General features: G+C 40.5%; 1 protein-coding gene across 6 annotated transcripts in view; it reads right to left on the minus strand.

Annotated features, from left to right (window-relative positions):
- Window positions 1-7156: 7156 nt before the first annotated feature.
- exoc7 (exocyst complex component 7) overlaps window positions 7157-23807 on the minus strand; it is a 34249-nt gene continuing 17598 nt past the window's right edge. For 3 of the 6 annotated variants that reach the window (XM_088323896.1, XM_088323901.1, XM_088323898.1), the window contains 12 exons: window positions 22801-22953; window positions 21644-21742; window positions 21487-21549; window positions 17533-17599; window positions 17274-17312; window positions 17097-17162; window positions 15313-15433; window positions 15142-15237; window positions 12656-12719; window positions 12537-12578; window positions 8891-9024; window positions 7157-7322 (listed from right to left, as the gene is read on the minus strand). In XM_088323896.1, the coding sequence (XP_088180022.1) occupies window positions 7220-7322; window positions 8891-9024; window positions 12537-12578; window positions 12656-12719; window positions 15142-15237; window positions 15313-15433; window positions 17097-17162; window positions 17274-17312; window positions 17533-17599; window positions 21487-21549; window positions 21644-21742; window positions 22801-22953 (1047 nt within the window). In that variant the 3' untranslated portion in view covers window positions 7157-7219. The remainder of the gene's footprint in view (window positions 7323-8890; window positions 9025-12536; window positions 12579-12655; window positions 12720-15141; window positions 15238-15312; window positions 15434-17096; window positions 17163-17273; window positions 17313-17532; window positions 17600-21486; window positions 21550-21643; window positions 21743-22800; window positions 22954-23807) is intronic. The other 3 variants (XM_088323900.1, XM_088323899.1, XM_088323897.1) reach the window with 1 other exon arrangement.

Below are 23807 nucleotides of genomic sequence, written 5' to 3' on the forward strand. Positions count from 1 at the left end.
TCTATTGTCAGTTTTCTTAGTGACCAAAAAACAAGTCTTTGCTTAACTTTCCTTGTCACGTCATCCCAGTTGGTCCCGCCTCCTCCATCCGCATTGAATTTTATCCCTAGGATTTTCTGGTCTGTCTTTAACACTGTCAGCGGGAGTCCTGCCTTTTCTGTCTCTTTCCACATTCCATAAAACTTCACTTGTGATTTTTCTCTATTTAGCCTTGACCCAGACGCCCTCCCAAACAGGTCAGTCAAGTCAAGGGCTCTTTCAACAGATGCGCAGTCAGTACACAAAATATTAAAATCATCCATGTACAAAACACACTTGGTAATTTGTCCCCCACTTCCTGGGATATTGATGCCTTCGACAAATCTATCTTTTCTTAACATTTGTGCCAAAGGTTCAATGCAAAGAACATAGAGAAGGGGAGACATAGGGCAACCTTGACGTACACCGCAGTTGATCTCGATTGCTTCCGATAAATTCCCGTTAATCATGAATTTGCTGTAGATGTCTCGGTATAGCAGTCCTACCCAATTGATGTATTTTTGGGGAAAACCACATTTTTGCAATACCCTGAAGAGGTATTGGTGCGAGACTCGATCAAAGGCTTTTTCAAAGTCTAGGTTTAGGACCGCTAGTCGCATGTTTCTGTCTCTTGCATAACAAATGGTGTCACGGATCAGCATGAGACTGTCGCTGATCTTCCTTCCCACAATGGCACAGGTTTGGTCTGGATCAACCAAGTCTCCCAAGACAACAGACATTCGTGTTGCTAGAAGCTTGCTGAAAATTTTACAGTCCACGTTTAAAAGCGTTATGGGTCGCCAGTTTTTTAAGTCAATTTTGTCTCCTTTTTTGTGCAATAGAGTAACTATCCCGATTCTGAAACTGTCTGGCATATGGTCTCGCCTGGAAAATTCGTTAAAAACAGTTAACAGATCTGGTGCTAAAATCTCCCAAAAAGTCCGGTAAAATTCGAGGTTGAGTCCGTCCTCCCCGGGTGATTTGCCTTTTTTCATAGTCTTTATGCAATCATTCAGTTGGTCTTGGGTAAAGTCCGATGTTAAAAAGGGGTCTTGACGCACTGATCTTGAAATATGATCTAATACATGCCCCATTTCATTCTCATATGTTTCTTTCTTTTCAAATAATTTTTTGTAGTAGTCTTCGACCAATCTGGTTATTTCACTACTTTCCTTTGTTATTTGCCCGTTTTCGTTTTGAAGTTTAAAAATCCCCTCATTTTTGCCCATAATTTTTTTTTAAAAAGTAGCGTGTACATTTTTCCCCTTCTTCTATTTCTCTTTCTCTGCTTCTTATTATGATGCCTTTGCTCTTTATTTCCGCCAAAGCGTTTAGTTCTTGTTTGGTCTCTTTGATTTCATCATTAAAGTCCATCCCCTTTTCTGTTAGGATGAAATAGCGTTGGAGTCTTCTTTGTAGTCCCGACATGCGTTTCATCTCTTTGAGTTTCTTGTTTTTCCCTGCATTTTTAAAAAAGGTCTGTGTTCGTTTCTTTGTCATTTCCCACCATTGTGCTCGTGAATCATACGAGTCTTGAAGGGTCTGCCAGTCTTTGTACAGCTCCCTGTATTGTGCGGCTAGAGCCTCATCCTCCAGCAGGGAGCAGTTTAACTTCCACAAACCCTTCCCAACAGTCATACCTGAAGGAAATGAGAAAGAGCAGGACAGTAGCAAGTGATCCGAAAAAAAAAACTGGAATTAATCTTGCATCACTCTGTGCTAAACCCCTCGTAAATATGTAGTCTATTCGAGAGGCTCTGGCATTGTCACTACTGAACCAGGTGAAGCCCTCCTCTCCTGGATGTATGGATTTGAAACAGTCCACCAGTTTAAATGTCCGGCACATGTCTTGTAAAAAAGTTGATGTTTTATCTACTTTAAACTCCTCATCGTTCCTCTTTCTATCCTTCCTACTTAGGATGCAATTAAAATCTCCTCCCACGATTAGTGGTTGATGGCCTAGCATATGCGACTGGATGTCCTCTAAAAGTTCGTACCTGAGTTGTCTGTCGGCATGGCCGTATATGTTAATGAGGTTAAAATCATTCCCTATATAAGAAAGTCTTGCTAAGATTGCGCGTCCGTCTCTCATCACAGTACTCCCCTTTATGATGAGTTGAGGGTTGTTTATTAAAATGGCTACCCCATCGTTACGGTTTTCATTCGAGCCACTTCATAATGACGGATATGGCCAAATCTCTTCCCACTGTTTATAATTTTTTAGAAAGGGGATGCAGCATTCCTGTAGTAAAAACACATCTGTTCTGATAGTTTTTAAGAACGATAAAACACTGTGAGCCTTAACCTTTGATCTCACACTTCTCACATTGATAGTAGAGAATGTAATGTTCATAATAGTTGTTAAAGTATTTAAACTAGTTAGACAAAACCGGGGGATCTGAGTCCATTCTTTGGTGATCATCGAGATCATCGAGAGTGTCACCTGTGTCAGACACATCACTTAAGAGTAGTACCTCATTTTGAGACTCACCGGGGAAAACTCTGGGACCCTCTGACTCTCTGTCTGTGGTTCCAGGTCTTCCCCTTTTTTCTGGGTTAGGGGGTGAGCCAGAGGACCTATCAAGGGGTCTCTTACTTCCTTGCCCACTAAGGGTCAGATTTTTTCCCTCCCCGACTTCCTCCGTCTCAACTTCATACAGTTCCCTTGTGGGCTTATTCACCGGCAATCGGCTTTCTTCTAAATCTCTTATCTTTGTTTCTGGTTTTTTCACCACTCCCAATTTTGTCTTACTTTTACTCCTCTTTCCAGTGCCCGTATGGGTTTTTGGAGAGTCATTCGCCTTTTCGATTTGTTTGTCTTCTCCAAATCCCGGCAATGGCGTAGCAAACAAATTTGCTAATTTGAACTCTCTTCCAGGCCCTTCCTGATTAATATGTGTTTTCGGAGTGGCAGTTGCTTTTTCTATTCGTTTGTCATGTCCAAATTCAGGTATTTTATGAGAAATCGAATCAGAATTTCCAGGTTCTTCCTGTTTCAATTTTGATTCTCTGGTCTCTGCTCCAGGGGTTTTGGTAGGTACATCTGTTTTTTCAATTTGTTTGTCTTGTCCAATTTCTTTGTGCATTTCTTGATCAATTTCATTGGGTATTTCCATAACTTTATTCATTTCCTGTTTATCTTCATTGGGTATTTCTATAACTTCATTAATTTCTTGTTCATTTTCATTTTGTATTTCCATGACTTTATTAATTTCATTGTCTTTGTTATCTTCATTCACTTCATTGTCTTTGTGACATTTATTCATTTCATTATCTATGTTGTCTGACATCATTTCATTGTCTTTGTTGTCTTTGTTAACTGCCTTCCTAGCTTTCAATTTGTTAGCAAACGAATTCGGGCAGTTTCTAAAGAGGTGATTCGTTTCTCCACAGAGATTGCATTTTCTGCTATTGCTACATTCCTCAAAGGAATGTCCAATTGTTCTGCACTTTCCACAAAAAATTCGATCACATACCTCAGCCAGATGCCCATGCTCACCACATTTGCGACAGAGTTTCGGTTGCCCTTGATAGTGGATAAAGCCACGGTTTTCCCCCAGGAATATAGTCGACGGAATTTGTTTCAGTCCCTGAAAGCCCTGAGGATCTTGCCGTAGTTGGACTGGTACCCTCCAGGCACCATTCCAATAGCCTTTCTCACACCTCACCTTCATAGCCTGGCCTTTTACTGAGCAGTATCTACTCAACCAATAACAGACGTCATCAGCACTGATTATTTCACTAAACATTCTAACAACGACAATCTTGTTAGCATTATCAGTCAGCTTCTCCACTGTAAATCCTGAAAACTGGGACCTCACTCCCTCAAAGCGATTCCAAAACTCTTGATAAAGAGCTGCCGTTTCAAAACTCACATCAAAGCCTTTGCCAGAAGTCATTTTTATGACAGCATGTACCTCTTCCTTTTTAAACTTCAGAATCTTTTCAACAAACTTGTTAATAAAATCCGTCCTTGACATTCCCTCCGAAATTGCCACAACATCTTTGAGCAAGAATCTCACGCAGTAACGTCTCCGCCCGCCGGTATAATGCCCGGCCATGGCAGGACTCGGCTGCTTTACTTCTAACTATGTTAAAATGGTTAGAATTGTAAAATTAATAATTAACAATACTCTTAAAACCGACGCCAATGACAGTATAAACGCATAGAACGAGCAGTGCTATCCTGATGCGTCCACCATCAACCGCTAAACTTAGACAAGACACTAATTTGACCACTTTTAGTGGAAAAGTTTGTAGAACCTTTCATCATATCCAAGCATCAAAAGTTATTTGCAGGCGGTGAATTAAACAAACGTTAAAACAAGATTTGATAAAGGGACATGATTCCAGATGCATTAATGGGCTCCCCTGAAGACAAAAAGGAGGGGTAAAATACGTCAATAGGCTGACTCAGCATTTTTTTCTGTTTTTGTTGGCAGCTATTTGAGTGACGGAAGGAAGCCGGAAGTGACCAAAGGATATTATTGGACGGGAATGCTCACTTGTGTGTCGTTTTTTGTTGTTATTGTGTTATTGTGCGTGCGTGTGATGAGTGTGTCTTCAAAGGATGTTGTTAGCTGTTCAGATCCTGTTTATTTCCTTTCCCAGGCGCAGGTGCACAAACTCACTGACCGTTTCCTTTCCTTGCCAGGAGAGGGCGCTAAATAACGACGTCTCTTAATTCTTCTGAGACATTTTCTTCCTTGACATTCTGCCAAAGCGACAAAAGAGTGTGAAATTCGAAGCACATGAGGATTATTTTTTTCTTTTTAATGAAATTAAAAGTAGAGACAAAGACAGGTTAAAGCAGGGGTCTTAAACTCACGGTTCGGGCCAATTGCAGCCCTCAAGATGATAGTTTGAGATATTTGCCTTGATACATGAACTATGATATAAACGTGCATGTTTTAAAATACTCCAATGTTGAGAAATCTCAATTTATTTTACACAACACGAGTCTCGCTTAGAGGTAGCTGACCTGGTTGTCCGCCATCTCTGTTACGGTTAACCTAAACACCAAAAACCTTGAAATTCCCCTCTTTCTGTTTTCTTCTAGTTTTCCAATATTTTTCATCTTTCCTTTTTCCTTTTTTTCTTGGTTTTTTTTCGTAGACTTTTTTTTATGTTTGATCTTTTTCTTGCCTTTTTTTCTTTTCTCTCTCTTTATTATTCTATTATTTTCTTTTTCAACTTTTCTTTTTCAACTTTTAATTTTCTTTCTTTTTTTCTTTTTGTTATTTTCCTTCTTTTTCTTTTCTTTTTCCTCTCTTTTTTCCATTTTTCTTTTTTTCCACGTTTTCCTTTTTATGAAATCATTTTTTTTCTTTGCGAAAGACTGGGCAAAATAATAAAAATTGTGCTTTATGGTTAATTCAAGTCTCCGAAGTTTGTATTCTTGTGCCTAAACAGGTGTCGGCTCAACCTCAACACTTGTTATGTTGGCCCACGAAAAATTTGAGTCTGAGACCACTGGGTTGAAAGGACAGTGTGTAATATTTAGTGCCTCCTAGTGGAACAAAAGTTTCATTCAGTAACAAAAAAAAAACTTGATTTGAATACTAAAAATACATTAACTCTCATACCATTGTTAATTGTATAATCATTCATAGGTAGAGAAATGTGTATTTATTTTACTTAGTGGAATCTCTACCTAAGGTCACCACCATTTTTGTCTGGCATATTGCTGATACGCTGAGCTCTGTGGCACTGGTTTTCGTTCACATAAGACGGTGATACAAAACAGAGCAATGTAGTGGTAAAAAAAAAATACACGCTGGTGTCATGATTACTGATCAGTATCACCTGTGCCCGCTCATTTGGCTGCGGGCTACCTGATTGATTCCCTGTCCTTTTTTAAGCCCAGTCCTGTCACTCTCCGATTGTCAGTCGGTCAGTGAACCTGTTGTTACAAGGCAAGCATTTTGACCCTGACTCCCGCCTTGCACCCGTCCATTCTTGATCTCCCTGTTTGTCTCCGGCTCTGACCTGTTTTCGATTCCGACCACATTTGCTCTTCCGTCCCGGCTATCGACCTGTTTTTCCATCCATGACAACGCCATCTCCCGCTTTGGAAGATCCACTTTGGTATTCGGGGCCCATCCCAGCAATTATCGGGCAGTGGGCAGGGGACACCCTGAATTGGTTGCCAGCCAATCGCAGGGCACACAGGGACAGACAACTCGCTCCCTCATTCACACCTAGGGACAATTTGGACCGGCCAATCCACCCAAAATGCATGTCTTTGGAATGTGGCAGGAAACCGGAGTGCACGGAGGAAACCCACGCAAGCACGGGGAGAACATACAAACTCCGCACAGGAAGTCCGGTAGCTAGATTTGAACCCACACAGGGGGTTCCCAAGACCTTAGAACTGTGCCTGCACACGCGCTAACCTCTGCGCCGCCGTGCCGAAGTACTGTACTCGCATTCTCCTCTGATCTAACCCCCTTATTTTGCAATCTATTAATAGATTAATGGATAATAAATAACATGCTTGCGCCATGCAATGAAATAATGGAGCGTAAATTGTGCTGTGAATTCAAAAAACACAAATGGATTTGCAAAGTGTTTAACATGAATTGTTTTGTGTGACTTTGTGTTTGTGCTTGTCCTTGCAAGTTCAAAATTCATTGGTGTCCTCTCTCCTCATTTTGAGTGTCTGTTAAACTTTAAACTGATCACATTTAAACATGATTTTTTTTAAAACTTGTAGGTCGACCAATTTGTATTTGTTATACATGATATAAGCCTCATCTAGAGGGGGCTGACATGTTTGGCCGGCATTTTTCTGCTACAGCAGGGTTTGTACACATTGTACGCATTGTTGGCGTCATTTTAAACAGACTTATTGTGAAACAATTTCAAGCATTTCCAAGCACCTCATAGATAATTCGAGCACTTTTCAATCCTTGAAAACACATTAAATTTCAAACCTTTTCAAGGATTTCAAGCACCTGTACGGACAGGTACCCCCAAAAACCCTGACAGACTGGGATAACAATTGGAAGAAAACGGTGCAGTTGGTCACTTTGACTCTCTGTAGTTTGTAATCGACCATATGCTTTTGTAACCCTTGACATCTAGTGGTCAAATATTACACAGTGTCCTATTAAGCCCCCATAAAAAGGACAAAACATTGGATGATTACTTGTTTTATTGTGCAGGCTAAAAACAATTCATCCATCCATCCATTTGTCAGTCAAGCTGATGTGTCGAAGAGCCTGTCGATCATGTCCTCCACGTCTTCCGGTCGGTACTTGTGGTACTTTTCGGGGTTCTTGGTGAATGGCAGGTTGGCGCATCTGTGATTCAAAAATAAGTTTTAAAACGTCCTTAAAAAGAGTAAACAAAGCATATGAGGAATACATAAACATGTCATGCTTAAATATAGTAGTTCTCAACTGGTCTGATTTCAGGACACACCGTTCCACCTCATTTAAGCCCAGGGTTTGTTGTCCTTTTTCATGGCCAAATTCAAGCACTTTGAAAGACAATTTTCATGTTTCTCCAGTACGTGGTACCCTTCTTCCAAGCGTTATTTTGCAAAGGCCCGCGACCCGCTGAAAATAGGTCTGCGACCTACATTTGGGTCCACACCCACCAGTTGAGAAACAATGCTTAAATAAATCTATTTAAATAAAAACAAATACATTTATATGCAGGTAAAAGTAAGCTAATACATTAATAGTTTTTTAAGAAGAATACAAATTTATTTTCAAGACTACCATACATATAAAATGATGTGTACATTTGTACATTTGAAGCGAGGAGGCGCTATGATGCCAAGTGAAATGTAGGATGAAACAGTCATGTTTCTTGCTGGTTTCTAGACCATTTAACCACCTAATCGAGGGTTGTCAAACATGAAGATAGCTGGCCGTATCAAGCCCGCCAGAGGTTCTAATTTGGCCCGCAAGACATTGTTGAAAGAAGCGCAAGAGAATAACGAGCTGCACTTTGGAAATACGTCCACTTGATGTCGACAGCCAAGCAAAACTGGAGCAGGGTTTCTATCTTTCTTTCTTTCTTTCACTTTCTTTCATTGTCACTGGCATTTTTTTCCTCTCTTACCTCGTCCCCTTTCCTTCTGTTTTTTTCTTCTTTCTTTCTCTTTTTGCTCTTTTTCTCACTTTCTTTCTCACCTTATTTTTGCACTTCCTCACTTTCTCTTTCTTTCTTTTTTCTTTTACCAGTTCTCTCTTTTTCTCTCTCTCCTGTTCCCTCTTCCTTTATTTTTCTCTCTTGTTCTTTACTTCCCCTATTTCCCTGATTTATTTCATCCTATGTTTTCTTTTTTTATGTCTTGTTCTCTCTAACTTTCTTTCTCGCTTTCTCATTCTCTTTTTTTCCTTTCTTCCTTTCTCTCTTTATCGCCCACTTTCTCTCTCTCCCCCTTGTTTTCTCCCTTTTTTCTTCCTTTCTCTCTTGCGGTCTCTCTTTCCCCTGTTCTCTCTCTTTCTATAGTTCTCTTTTTTCTCCCTTACTTTCTCACCGTTTCCATATATATCCTTTTCTCACCACACTGCTTGACTACGACCACTCTGGGGCCGTTTACATACTCTCAGTAAGCAAAACTCGGAAGTAGTGGGATTCCTCAATGTGTGGACAAATATCTGATCAAAGCCACTCCTGCCATCTAAGGGTGATTTTTCATACTGAAATAATCCCAAGAAGCTGGATACTTACTGATTAGCAGTGCCAAATACTTACAAATATTCAAGAAAGAAAGAAAATAACAACAACAACAACAACCACAAAAGTGTTTTTACGTTTTGTCACTCAGGGACAATGCTTCTTACAACATATGTGTAGGTTATGGCAATGAATGTGTTAAAAGCACTATGTCAATGAAAAAGTATTAAGTGTGCACCTGTGTAGAAAGGCAGTGTATGCATGCGTGACGGCTCTCTTCTGAGCCAGCCTGATGAAATCCCGCTGCTCCTTGTCGGGCACCGCCCAACCCTTCTGGATCTTGCAAAGCTCCTCCAGGCCCTCGTTAAAACCCTTAAACACAACAAAACCCACAATTTGCACAAAAACACAAGGGCTCCGACTAACGGCTCTTTAATAGTCGACTAGTCACCCACTATTGGAACAATTAGTTAATATTCCGATTATTATTCATTTTTTCTTATGTTAAGCATGAAGTTGATGTAATGATGAGGCAAATGATAATTAACACAAGAAGGCGACTAGTTTGCAACACCAAAACCCTTGAAAATGTGTATTTCACTTTGGCCAAGACATTGTGAAAGAGTTGTAAATGTTAGACTTCTCTTTCCAGAAATCAATTCAACGATTGTACACACTTGCGCGGAATAATGACACGTACAAATGAATTAGGAATTACGTTCCGCACGTTTATTTTTTATTAATGCCCACGGCCAATGGCAGAAACATATGCTGGGAATTTCATTGGTTAACCAATGCTTCAATCATCATTCATATTAGTTACAACTGCATGAAGATAGTCGGAGCTACAAGAGCAGCGTCACCATTAATAAACAGGCTCGTACAGGCTAATGGAAGCTGTGGACCGTGAAATCAGCAGGTTATAGGCTAACGACCTTATTGGGAATAATTGTTTGTTACAGACTGATCTTAAGGTTTCTGTGATTAGTATATTTTGAAATAATCATCATGTCTTGAATCCCAATAGTTTAAGCTTCCCAATAAGATGTGGCAATCTCAGGGACCGGTGACATCGTACAGACACGGGCCGTAGGAACATTAACGGGATAAAATCAAGAAGACATATTTTATCCCTGCAAACCCAGAACAAGGTCATTAGCTACAAGTTGAACAGTAAATACATATTGTGAAGAACATTCGTTGACCAACTGCAAAGCATGTAAAAAAGAAGTAAATAAACCTAAATAGTTTGAAATCTAACGGTTTTAACAACGGATGTTTGTCGATTTTGACGTTTTAACAACGGATAGTCTGTAGTTTGCAATAATTCATGGTCTGTGCAGCCCTTTGAGACTCCTTGTGATTAAGGGCTATACAAATAAACATGACTTGACTTATGTTGATTTTTCGGACTACATGAGTTTAGTTTATAATACAAATGTCAGGCAAAGTCTGGCATAACGCTTAAGCTCTTTTTTATAGCAAAATATACGCATATATACAGTGTCTGAAACTCATGACAAAAAGTTACCGGATACCAGGGCAGACAACTCTGAAAAGTTGCCTGCCCAGCCATAAAGTTGCCAGCCACATTTTTCACAACTTGAAATGCAATAAGACGACTAATCGCAAAAAACCCGTTGTTGCAAAGTATTAAGGATTGATAATCAGAATATACAACAGAACAACACTTTTGTATACATGTACTTATAACATTCATTGCATGTATGTACATCGCTGTTTTCCATCTGCCATCAGTATGTACCTCCATCCATTCATCCATCCATCCATTATCTGCACTGCTTATCCTCAGGAGGGTCGGGGGGGTGCAGTATGTACCTGTATTTACTCATCTCCATTCATGCAATGTTTGCGTTGCGTCGTCTGCTACAAGCCAAGTGAACTGCTCTTTCCACGATGCTTTTAGTGTACGTTTACGTTTTGTAGCGTCAAAAATTTAGTTAGTTTCTTTCGAATCATTCTTCTAGGGCTGAGGTTTTGGCTTTATTCCTAACCACTTCTCCATTTTTCTTGTGTTCTCTGTGCGTCTACTTTGGAAATTTATATGCAAATGCGAGACCTTATAAGTCTGGTAGCACGAAGTTATTCGATGCAGGCTTCTGATTAACTATGCAAATTGCCTAACGAACCGAAATTCCGAAATTTCCATATCGAAATAATATTTCAAAATCGGAATAAAGCAAACGTTTGATTTGAAAAAAAAAAGATTTTTTTTCCTTGAAAAAGTAGTCGGCCACCCGGGCAGAGGCATTGTGTTGTACGCCTGACGTAAAAAATGCACGCCCCGGGCGTCCGGGCAGACATTATTTCAGACACTGATATATGATGTAAATGCATATTCACAATTTCGTTATATCTGACAATATGACGTTTTAACAATTTTTCGAAATTTTTAACAGCAATTAAACACACAATTTCATTGTATCATATCCCAACAATATGAGTTTTTATCGACACTTTTAAGAGCAATTAAATACTTCTTGGTTTGTTTTTTTTTGGTTTTTAGCAAATAAACAATGTGAGGTTTGAACAATTTTTCTCGACAATCTCAACAGCAATTAAGCATATTCACAATTTCGTGACGTTTTAACAAATTTTTCCAACATTTTTAACAGCAATTAAACACACAATTTCATTATATCATATCCCAACAATATGAGTTTTTATCGACACTTTTAACAGCAATTATATACATTCACAATTTCATTATATCAGATTTTAACAAGTTTTTTATTGACACTTTTAACGACAGTTAACCAATGTTGCCGTTAAAATTGTCGAGAAAAATTGTTCAAACCTCACATTGTTTATTTGCTGTTAGTAGTGTCAATAAAATTGTTCAAACCAAAAAATATAATGTAAATGCATGTCATCAAAACTGTATTGGTGAGAATGTTACTTGAATCTTACCGAGGCGAGTCCGACTTTATTTCGTTCAGCTGTGTGAGGTGCTCTTTAAATATTCATGCATCACAGAAGTACTGCAATGTTTTTGTGTTTCCCTTACAGCAAGTGTTTTTCTAGAATAAATAAGTCAGTGTGTTTAAAATGTAATACAAGGCTTAAAACGGATGAAAGTTCATTGGTAAGTGTTTTACATAAATATGTTGTGTTTATTTTAGCTTCAAATTTTAAAGCGTAGCAAAATAATACTACTTCCAAGCTTCTCGCATAACTTCCAGTTCTGCCAGCTCAACATAGCGACTCAGACAATAGCTGAAAGGACAGTTGCATTGTCCAATCCATCCTCATCCATGTTGGAGGATTACCAAGGCAATGTCGTAATTTTCTAAAAAGGTTTAACTAATGTATAATCAAATATATCTTGCAATACTTGAGATATATTTAAAGTTTATGCATTCTATCTTCATAAAGTTATTGGCACATGGTCTCAATGCATTCTTTTGTAGTTTTGCAGTTTCCAGGGAAGAAATTTAAATCATCGATTACACATCCATTGTGGTCACCGTTTTTTTTTGTTGGTTTAGCTCGGTGTCATGTCAATGACACTACAAATTTGTATTTGCCATATCCAAGCTAAAATGCTTCCAAACTTAAGAAGTTTTGGTAGGCCACTATTTCTGTATGTTTATGTTACCGCTCGAGACATACACAATTGCACATGAGCGACTCGCCTCAGAGATTAGAATCATGAAAGATGACTCACTCTGTCAGAAAAGCGTAACTTGGCGACAATACTCGACAATGCAATGTATTGTTGAATATTTATATAATCGATTTTTGTCAAGAACATGGGATAATCTTTGCAGCCCTTGCGCGCGCGCGCACGCACGCACGCACGCGCACGCGCACGCGCACGCGCACACACACACACACACACACACGTATTTTAGTGCGCTGACCTTGAACTTGTCCTTGATCAACTGGCGTTCTTTGTCCTTGAGCTGTAAGTGAAAAGAGTGTGTTGCTATGAAGACTCATGAGCCAAATCAGACTTTTTGGGGCCGAATGCAAACCAGACCTTGGCACCGGGCAGGAAGGCGGGAAGGTTTCGCTCCATCAAGTGCTCTGTCACTTTCAGCCAACTGACAAGAAATCTTAGTTTTACTGAACAAAATCCAACAAAAGAAAGTGAGAACTTGCTTTTATAAAATTAAAAAAAAGAATAGAATTGTGTACATTTAACCTTGAAAAAGGGACAGTGTGTATTATTTAGCGGCGCCTAATGGTAAATAAACGTGATTTATTAAAAAAATAAAGTTCATATTTATTTACATAACATGAGACTAAGGGTACCCCCAAAAACAAATATCTTGTGAAAAGCTGGGGGAATAAATTTAGAAGATAAATGGTGTGGTTTGGTCATTTTGACTCTTCTCCAGTTGCACAATTGAATTGAAACATTGTATGCAAAGAGATTAGACATGACGCTTCAGGGTAAATGTGATAAAGACATAAAAGACAAAGAATTGCAATGCCGATCCAATGATGAATATGATGTAGGTTCATTTACTTGTAACTCAGACTGCCTCACGAGCAACAGTCTTGTTCTCTTACACGGCTCTGAACATTGACAAATGTAATATCACCCAAAGTGACACGTTAAGAATATTACTAGAACAGCTTTTTTCCATCTTCGCAACACTGCTAAAATTCGCCTATGCTGTCCCAGTCGGATGCTGAGATTAAAATCCATGCGATTGTTACCTCCCGTCTCGATTACTGTAATGCACTACTCTCTGGTCTCCCAAAGTCCAAAATCAAGAGCCTTCAGCTGGTACAAAATGCTGCAGCGAGGCCTTTACCTAAGACAAGAAAGTTTGATCACTTTACACCGATTTTAGCTAACCTGCATTGGCTCCCTGTTAGCTTAAAATGTGATTTTAAGGTTCTGCTGGTATTACACAAAATCATGCATGGCCTTGCTCCCTCATATCTTTCAGATTTAATTTGCCCTATGTTCCTGTCCGGAGCCCTCGCTCTGAAAATGCTGGGTTACTATTGAGCTCAAGAAGCGATCCGAAAGTTCGAGAGCGTTCTCCATTCGGGTCACGGTGCTATGGAATGCTCTGCCCCCTGACAGTCGTCGTACAACCTCAATGGAACTGTTTAAATCTAGGCTTAAAACACAGTTCTAATCTATAGCTTATGAATGACTTATATTTCATGTTGACAGTATTTGTGTATTATTTGTTATTGCAAAATCCATTGCAGCCTGGTCATCCTGGAAGGGGGACTACCTCATGTGCTGTCCCTTCTCAAAGTGTATTCATTTTCCTCATGCTGAGGTTTAAAGTTTTTGACCTTGTGAAGGTTTTAGATCAGGGAATGGCTTAATAATAGTCTGTACAGCCCTTTGAAACTTCTTGTGATTAAGGGCTATACAAATAAACATGACTTGATCTAAAAAGTGATACGATGAGTGACTCAGATCGTTGCAATTCTGTTGGCTAGTGGTTAACACACCTCACAGCCTGGAAATTGTGATTTTTCTTTAATGGTCATAAATAATTTTTAGCGGCTCGTAGTGATAATTAAATAATTTGACTTACAAAAATAATATTGATTTAAATAATAATAAAAAAAATACATGAACTATCATATAAATTAAACACATGTGGGTTGAGAAATTTGTATTTGTTTTACATAACTCACCAAGAGGGAGCTGAGATAATTGCCCACATCTTGCTGCTACAAGTGCCCCCCAAAAAAGCCCAAACCTTGTGAAAAGCTGGGCAAAAAAAAAAGAATGAAATTGATGCAGTTTGGTCCCTTTGAGTCTCCGTAGTTTGTATTATTAATCTTTCCGTTTGCACTACATAATACAGCACAAGGGCAGCACGGCGGGGCAGTGGTTAGCGCGTGTGCGGCACAGTTCTAAGGTCTTGGGAACCTCCTGTGTGGGTTCAAATCCAGCTACCGGACTTACTGTGCGGAGTTTGTATGTTCTCCCTGTGCTTGCGTGGGTTTCCTCCGGGCACTCTGGTTTCCTCCCACATTCCATAGACATGCGTTTCAGGTGGATTGGCCGGTCCAAATTGTCCCTAGGTGTGAATGAGCGAACGAGTTGTCTGTCCCTGTGTGCCCTGTGATTGGCTGGCAACCAGTTCAGGGTGTCCCCTGCCCAATGCCCGATGATTGCTGGGATGGGCTCCAGCACCCTGTGACCCTACTGAGGATAAGGGGTGCAGCTAATGAGATGAGATGAATACAGCACAATCTAGTGGTCAAATATTGCAGTGTCCCTTTAAGTGAAAACTAGTGCGAATTGATTCCTTTGACTCTCTGTAGTTTGTATTCTTTGCTTAGCGTTGTAGCGCTCGTTTTTGGTTTCACAATACAGCAACATCTGACTGTCAAAAATTACACAGTGTACCGTATTATCTTGCATTTAAGTTGTACAACATTTTAAAACCTCAAAACAAGTATTGACAATCCATCATGACCTTCATCTAACCCTAACGAGTAAGAAAAGACAATAAAGAAACAGATGAAGGTTAAGAATACCTGCGCTGGTAAACGTGTATTTGTTGCTCGATGAGTTCTCGGTAGGAACTCTCGGCTCGCTTCTGGGTGACCGTCACTAACTGGATCAGCTCCGACCTACACGCATATAAACATGAGCATCAATTCATGGACACAACCTGAACCAAAGTTGTGATGTGTGTGAGACCTGACTTTTCAAGAGATTTGAGGATGTAGTTGTAATTGTTGTGTAGAAAGATGGCGCTCAGAGCCGAATCCTCGTACACCTTGGACTTGCTCAGCAGGTTCAACTGAAGGTTCCCCAAGACTTTACCTAAAACGCAAACACGAGCTCGTCAGACCTCACTTGTATGTCCCGTGTACAGTGCTACCTCTTTATACGAGCGAATCTAAACACGAGAATTTAGGTAAACATGTTATATTTGCATCAAAAATCTTGCTCGTATATACGAAAGAAAATCAAGTGTACAAGCAGTTCAAGAAGCTACTGCCTGAGACCGCTCAATACTTGTGACTGCTTACTGTCACCTTCAGCCTGTTCCAGTTTGCACATGCAAACTACTCCAGGCAAAAATATAAACATGTGCTGGTAATTTTTCCGTTTGTACTTTCACTTTAAGGTTACAGTGCACAGATCCCTAAACTGCCAGGGTCGTCCATGGTTAACACAAGCAGGAGAAGCCTCCTGATCTGACTTAGAGGTCCATCACTTTAAGGCGTGGATGTAATATAATGACTTAACTCCTGCTCAAATAAAAAAAGTTATTTTCTATCTGTGTACTGTATTTATATAAATCATTATTTATTTTTTATTTTTGGAGGAACCATTTTATTTTTTCTTGCATCTAGTTAATTATTCAGTTAAACAAATAAATAATTTTAATATAAATACAAAAATATACAAAATACATGATCTTTGACCAGACAAAGAGTTTTTGAGCCTTTAATGTGTCATAGGGGCAAAGTACGTAGCATTATTGCAACAAAGTTTGTTTTTCAACAAAAATATGAAGACAAGTGATGCTTGACGTATTATACAAAATAGTTGTTCCTCTGTGATCTAGGATCCAGTTTTAGTATTGCCAAACGCAGCACTATGCACAAGTTTTAAGTTTGTCAATTTTTATTTTACTTGTGGTCATTATGTAAGTATTTTGTTTTGCTGCTACATAAAAGATTGGATAAAATTGCTTTAAAGAAAGTGCAGAAATCAAAGATATGTACGCAAGTAACGCAATGGCATTTACAAGTCAGAGAGCCTTTGATAATCTAAATGTACGTATAACAAATAACTTGTACCGTACCGTTGCTAATTTCTTTATAATAATTAGTAACTAAACTTGCACAGGATGACAGCCATTTAAGTTACTTTAATTTTAAGTGTAGAGTAAGTGCTTAATTATCACCAACAGTCTAGTCTCTTGATCCCATACTTGTCAAACTCCGCCAAATGCTCCTCGTTATTAAGCAAATCAATACGGCGCCTATTTATTCACAGCAAGACAGCCTATGCAGAATACTACAATACACTATTTGAAAAGATAAAAAAAGCATAAAATATGGGGACAACATACAACATATAAACATGTGCTGGTAATTTTTACGTTTGTACTTTCATTTTAAGGTTACAGTACACAGATCCCTTAACTGCCAGGGTCGTCCGTGTTTACCAGTAGCAGGAGAAACCTCTTGATCCGACTTAGAAGTCCATCACTTAGGAACAATAAGGCGTGGATGTAATATAGTGACTTAACTACAGCTCAAACAAAAAAAATGAACCGCAAAGTTATTTTCTATCAGTGTACTGTAATTATATAAAATATATCTACCAAACAGGTAAGCTACTGTTCCTTGCACCAGATTAATCCCCCCCCCCACACACACACAATTTTCAGACCAATTCATTTTTAATAATTTTATATCAAGAACATTTGCTTGTATGATAAGGTACCACTGTATTTGCATACAATACATACAGATATATGTGCTGAGGAGCCGTTTGTTGAACTCTGACGTGTAGCTACTGGAAGAAGAAGTGGACTCTGCGAAACACAAACAGCATTGGTTGGTTGTTTGCCATGGTAATGACAACAAAAATCAAATTTTCTCTGATGCTGCAAAACCACAAGAAACCTCTGGGGGGGTCTCCTTACCTCGCGGGTCTAAAGGGATATTGTAAGTGTCCCCCAGAACTAAAAGGGGAGAGCCCAAAGCAGCATAGAAGAAGATGAAGAGGTTAGTGTACAAGAAGTAGAAACATCAGTGAGGGGAAGGGGCGGAAATTGGTATGCCAAGCAGGAAGTAGGGTCAGAAGTCACGTGGTGAAGCCGGCGTTCGTGTAGTGACATAAACGGAGGTTGAAGCCGCGGGCAGGAGAGGACGGATGCTAAATTGCAAACAAATATTATGTACCTTGCGAGGCCAGCATGGCTCCAGCAGTCTCGTGGAAGTCGAGCAGTTGCTGCAGGAAGAGGATAGCCTGCGGGGAGGGTACGGAAGGATACCTCTTTCATTCAAGTAAGTACTCTAACTCATGATATTGTAGCAAAAAATGTTAACGCGCCTGTATAAAAAAAAAAAACCACCTCGCCACTAAGACCCCCAAAAATATATACATTATTTTTGTTTTTTCAATTCTTGTTCATTCCAAGTAAATTGTTAACTCATTCAATGCCATTAAGCAGAGGTCGGGAACCTGTGGCTCGCAAGCCAGATATGGCTCTTTCCTGAGTACATAATGCATATTGTATACGTTGGAGATAAAACTAAACTCATGCATAATTAATCTATAGCATTCCAATTGTGATAAGCTTGAAGTTTAGTATAGTGCAGAAATAGCCAACATAGCGCTTATAGCAAGAACAGTTCGGTCCAGTAAATAAAGAGCACACTACAGTTTACAGTCACAATGTCACACCAACAGACCCCATTTTTGCTGTACATTGCTAAAGAATCGTTTATATGGAAGCTCATTAAACAATTTAGGTTCACTGTAGAAACCCAAAAAACAAACTGTAAACACCTAGAAACACCAGCCAACCACACAGAGCAAATTGATTGGCTGAGCGATAGGGGTGGGTGGAGCTTTGCACAAAACGCACTTCTCCCCGCCCAGCACCGACTGCACTGAAGGTAAATATGTCAGTGTCCTCGTTTGCAGTATTTGGTGACATTTTAACAAAATAACTCTGCTTTCTTGTTTATATGGGACACAGGCTTTGGCATTATTTTTATTTCCTAGACTTTATCAAATCGCCTAACGACACACTTGTGAAACAAAAAGCGCTGAAAAATAGATTTTGTCTGAAAGGCTTGTTTGGCAGTGTTGCTGAAAATTTTCTTAAATAATAGTATGGCTCTCTCAAATAAAATATTTTTAAAATATTTTGCTATTATAGGTCTTTGGGTCAAAATGGTTCCAGACCCAAGCCATTACATATAAATACATTTGCAAAAGCATTGTCCCCAAGTGCTAAAACTTAAAACAATTTTATTGTTTTATTTTAAGAAATTACCGGTTTTATAAAGGGTTTGGCTCGGTAAGATCTTGGGCCCGTCGATCATTCCGGTTTTCTTCATGGAGGATCTGCACAGCATGCACTTACTTTTAATGAAGTAATTATTTGGATGACTACTTTTTACTTCTACTTGAGTAATAGTATTCTGAGGTAACACTACTTTTACTTGAATAACACACTTTGGCGCTGCACTTCCGTGCTGCACTTTGGCGTGGAAATGTGTAACCTTTCACGAAAACTTGTTTTTCGAAATAGTTTGCGATGAGTATTTTCAAGAAACTTAGCAATGTTCAACTGTTGTTAACTAAACAATGGTAGAAGCGAGAAACATACTTTTTTCCCAAAAAAATGAGAGTTCAAGTTCTCTTTTGATGTGTCCTATGCCTGTATAGCTACAAAACTGAATTTTCTGTAGGCCTTCAAAAATGAGTAAAAATGGCAAAAATAAATACATGTCTGGCATTAAATGAGTTCAATACCGCCCCTCCCAAAAAAAAGAGGTGATGTGTATCTTTCAACCTCGATGACTTCAACCCCAGTGATACGAGAGCCCAACCCAGAGTCCTCAGGCTCTGCTTCCCCAGAGGAAGACGTGCCGGTGGAATTGAGGAGGTCTCAGCCTCCCTGGTAAGGTCTATTCAGGGGTACTGGAGAGGAGGGTCCGCCAGGAAGTCGAATCTCGGATTCAGGAGGAACAGTGTGGTTTTCGTCCTGGCCGTGGAACACTGGACCAGCTCTATACACTCTTCAGGGTCTTTGAGGGTGCATGGGAGTTTGCCTGTCCGGTCTACATGTGTTTCGTGGACTTGGAGAAGGCATTCGACCGTGTTCCTCGGGAAGCCCTGTGGGGGGTGCTTCGGGAGTATGGGGTACCGCACAGTCTTATCCGGGCTGTGCGGTCCCTGTATGCCCGGTGCCAGAGTCTGGTCCGCATTGCCGGCAATAAGTCGATTTCGTTCCCGGTGAGGGTTGGGCTCCGCCAGGGCTGCCCTTTGTCACCGATTCTGTTCATAAGTTTTATGGACAGAATTTCTAGGCGCAGCCTTGGCGGGGATGGAGTCCGGTTTGGGGGCCTCAGCATTGCGTCACTGCTTTTTGCAGATGACGTGGTGCTGTTGGCTTCCTCAGCCCGTGATCTTTAGCTCTCGCTGGAGCGATTCGCAACCGAGTGTGAAGCGGCCGGGATGGGGATCAGCACCTCCAAGTCCGAGGCCATGGTTCTCAGTCGGAAAAGGGTGGTATGCTCCCTCCGTGTCGGGGAGGAGGTCTTGCCCCAAGTGGAGGAGTTCAAGTATCTTGGGGTCTTGTTCACGAGTGAGGGTAGGATGGAACGGGAGATCGACAGACGGGTCGGTGCAGCGTCTGCCGTCATTCGGACCCTGTACCGGTCTGTCGTGTTGAAGAGGAAGCTGAGCCGAAAGGCAAAGCTCTCGATCTACCGGTCGATCTACGTTCCTACCCTCACCTATGGTCATGAACTTTGGGTCATGACCGAAAGAACTCGATCCTGGATACAAGCGGCCGAAATGAGTTTCCTCCGCAGGGTGGCTGGGTTCTCCCTTAGAGATAGGGTGAGAAGCTCAGTCATCCGGGAGGGACTCGGAGTAGAGCCACTGCTCCTCCGCGTTGAGAGGAGCCAGTTGAGGTGGCTCGGGCATCTAATAAGGATGCCTCCTGGACGCCTCCCTCGGGAGGTGTTCCGGGCATGTCCCACCGGCAGGAGGCCCCGGGGGCGGCCCAGGACACGTTGGAGAGACTATGTCTCTCGGCTGGCTTGGGAACGCCTCGGGGTCCCGTCGGATGAGCTGGAGGAAGTGGCTGGGGATAGGGACGTCTGGGCTTCCCTTTTAAAGCTGCTGCCCCCGCGACCCGACCTCGGATAGGCGGAAGACAATGGATGGATGGATGGTGTATCTTTCAATTATCAATTGTACAAATAGCCGAACATCGTGATTTCAAAACAAGTGAACCAGAGAACATAATTAAAAACCTAAACATTGACAGATTACATTTAATAAGGATAAATACCTATATTCTTGTTTTTTAGGTGTTGATTTCTGTTATAAACATGAATAACACATATTCACATATTCCCATATTAATTCAAACACACTTGAGACTAAAATCTTGCAAAATTTGCAGCTGGAAGGGGCATTAAAAAGAATGATTTGAGGTAAACACTTGTCAATCTACCCGACACCATGATGATCTCTGTAAGTTTTTGCGATTAAATTAGATTAGACTGGTGGATGTCATACAGTGGGATGGGCACATACAGAGTTAAATCGGGAAAAAAAGTTTTAACATGAAAAATGAGAGCTCATTCACTCATTTTGAATTAAAAAAAATTAAAAGGACAATATCCAAAATAAAAGTATCTATACTTGTATACATGTATGTGTATTTACTTTCATATATTTATGAAAGCTGAAACATTTGAAATCAAGAAGTCTGTGCATTCAACAATAGGCGATTGGAACTTGGATCTGATGTACGGCATCATCTAGAACCTGCTGCATAGGTCAAGATTTTGGAACAGGACGCTGTCAACTGGACCTTCCGTTTTTACCTATATTTGGTACTGATGATGTCTGTGTATTGTCTGTCAATGCCCTTGCAACCTCCATTGCAGCCTGGTCATCCTGGGAGGGGAATTTCCTCTTTTGCGGCCCCTTCTTAGGGTTTCTTGATTTTCTTATGCTGAGTTTGCCCTCATGTAAATTTCAAATCAGGGGATGGACTTGACTAATAAATTCTGATTATATTTTAACGTATATGGTAGTTTTGGTACCCCATCTCTACAGGCAGTTGAAATTGTCCATGTGATGGTGGAAAACGCTCAACTTACGTTGCTGGTCAGCTCATGGACGGTGCCATCCTTCGGCATGTTGTACTCCTTGTCAGGGTCATTCTAAGGACAGAACCAAGAGACAAGGTAAAAGGAAGATGGGAATGAAATCAAGAATAAAGAATAGAATGATGATGATGAGAAAGCCGTGTCATGCCTTGATGCTGTCGGCAAACTCCTCCAGCGCTTTTGCACCGATGCTTTCCATGGACGTGATGAGTGCTGGCAGTTTGTTCTTGGTGCTTGCCGCCGTACCCTGAAAAGTTAACAGACAAGACCGGATAAGCCTGACAATCAATTAATAAAACATATTCTTTTATGTATTAAGTACAGAATGTGTAGTTTGCGCCCCACAATTAAGCCAATATGTTTATATTATTCCACGCACCGAGGGACTCGAAAAATGTAGTGTCAAAATTGAACCGTCTGTGTTTTTTGGGTGTAGTGCTGTGACGTCATTGAAAGAACACTTTCGAAATAGCGAATCCTGTTCACTTAACCTGTGAGGCAGCTCTGAAACAGTGATAATTGTGAACATTTGTAAATTATAGTGACTTTACCAACCAATGTGTCACAATATACGTTTGTAAGTAGGCAATCGTTGCTTTTGTTTTGTTTTTGCCGCGTGTGTCTTAGTTGATATGATTATGTCCGGCTAGCTCCCATTAGCGTCTGGGCTGCCGAGGGCTTTCCTTTCGTTGTTTGCTCCTAGTTGGCGCACGGTGGCTGCCCACCATGTGTTGTTTGGCCAGCTAGCCTGGCATTAGCACCAGTTTTGGCATGTTCCTTGGTCTGTTTATTCCAGGCCGGTTAACATAAGTTGCCATAGCCGTCGCTGCTTTTTATCATTGGTTCCTAGTAAGCTTAGGTGCTCCTGCGTTTTTCTGCAGAGGCTGCAACAGCCTTTCGTTTATCAGTACCGGTCACCCCGCTGTTAACTGCTCTCTGTGTTTTACTTTTTGCCAGTAAGCCCCTTTATGGCTGCTCGGCCTTTGTTGTACCATGATTGTATACACATGCGACACAATAACTCGGCATTCTCCACAAGAACTACCAAAACTTGTCTCAAAACACTGCACATTTTCGACTAATCAACACATAAAACAATACGGCGACTGGCTTGCTGGTGTTGACGTCAAAGTGAAGTCGAAGACGCGAAAGGCTGTCTTCAAAATGCATTTATCGGAAAACAATTTATATGTACCGAGGAGATATAGATTCTGTGCAAAAAACATGCACTATTTCCTCACATTTTGCATGTTTAAAATTTTTGGAATAGTTTTAAGCTCACTGCATGATCCTTAGAGCACCCACCTGCAGCGTGGCGTCGAAGTCGGCCTTGTTGATCTTGAGGTGCCGGAGGACAGGGAAGATGGCGAGTACAGCCGAGTAGTCGTGGCGCAGGATGGCACGTCGTGCAGCGCCCACGATGTTGTCGCCCTCCATCATCACGTTGTCCAGCGCCTCCTGCCCGGCAACGGCACGTTTAACATGTGTTTGCATTCTCTGCTCTCATTAAGTTTGTCCAACCTAAGGCTGCAACAATTAGTTGATGTTGCCGACAAAAATAGACAAAAGAAAAAGTAGACAATGGAATTCATTGTCGATTATCTTCGCTAGACAAATTTTTCTTGACTGAGGAATATCTACATGAATATAATTACTACTGAGAGTCGCTCATGGGAGCATTTTAGCCTGGATACGGGGAATAAAAAACTACCATATTTTCCAAGACTATAAGTCGCTCCGGAGTATAAGTCGCTCCGGAGTATAAGTCGCAGCCAAAAAATTCTTAATTAAGAAGCTAAATCCATACATAGGTCGCGCCGAAATTTTTTTAGGGGAAATTTATTTGATAAAATCCAACACCAAAAACATACATGTGCTCTTGAAATGCAATTTCAAATAAAAGAGAGCAATGAGCTGAATAGGCTCATATGGTATTACATTACATGATTGATATGCGTGTCAGTTTCAGTAACGACCAAACATATTTAGAGGTATCGATGTTCTTCTCGGTGCCATTTTTATTTACCGTAAATTCCGGACTATAAGACGCTACTTTTTTCCCAAACGTTCAACCCTGCGGCTTATTCAGTAATGCGGCCAATTTATGTAATTCTTCTAACGGCCGCCAGCGGCGCTCGAGTACAAAAGGTAAGATTTAGACCGCTGGAATATATGCGCCGAGGAAGACTGCAACTTCTTAGCTTGTGCACAAATTAAATTAGCGTTAACTTACCCTCATCATGCAAATTGCAAGAAGAAAGGCACATGAAGCAGCTTTCAAGCTAAAAGCAATCGATCAATCCGATAAAGAA

This window comes from Urocampus carinirostris, chromosome 19 (assembly GCF_059441175.1).
Source record: "Urocampus carinirostris isolate Australia breed hairy pipefish chromosome 19, RoL_Ucar_1.0, whole genome shotgun sequence".
In the NCBI taxonomy this organism is placed as follows: domain Eukaryota; kingdom Metazoa; phylum Chordata; class Actinopteri; order Syngnathiformes; family Syngnathidae; genus Urocampus; species Urocampus carinirostris.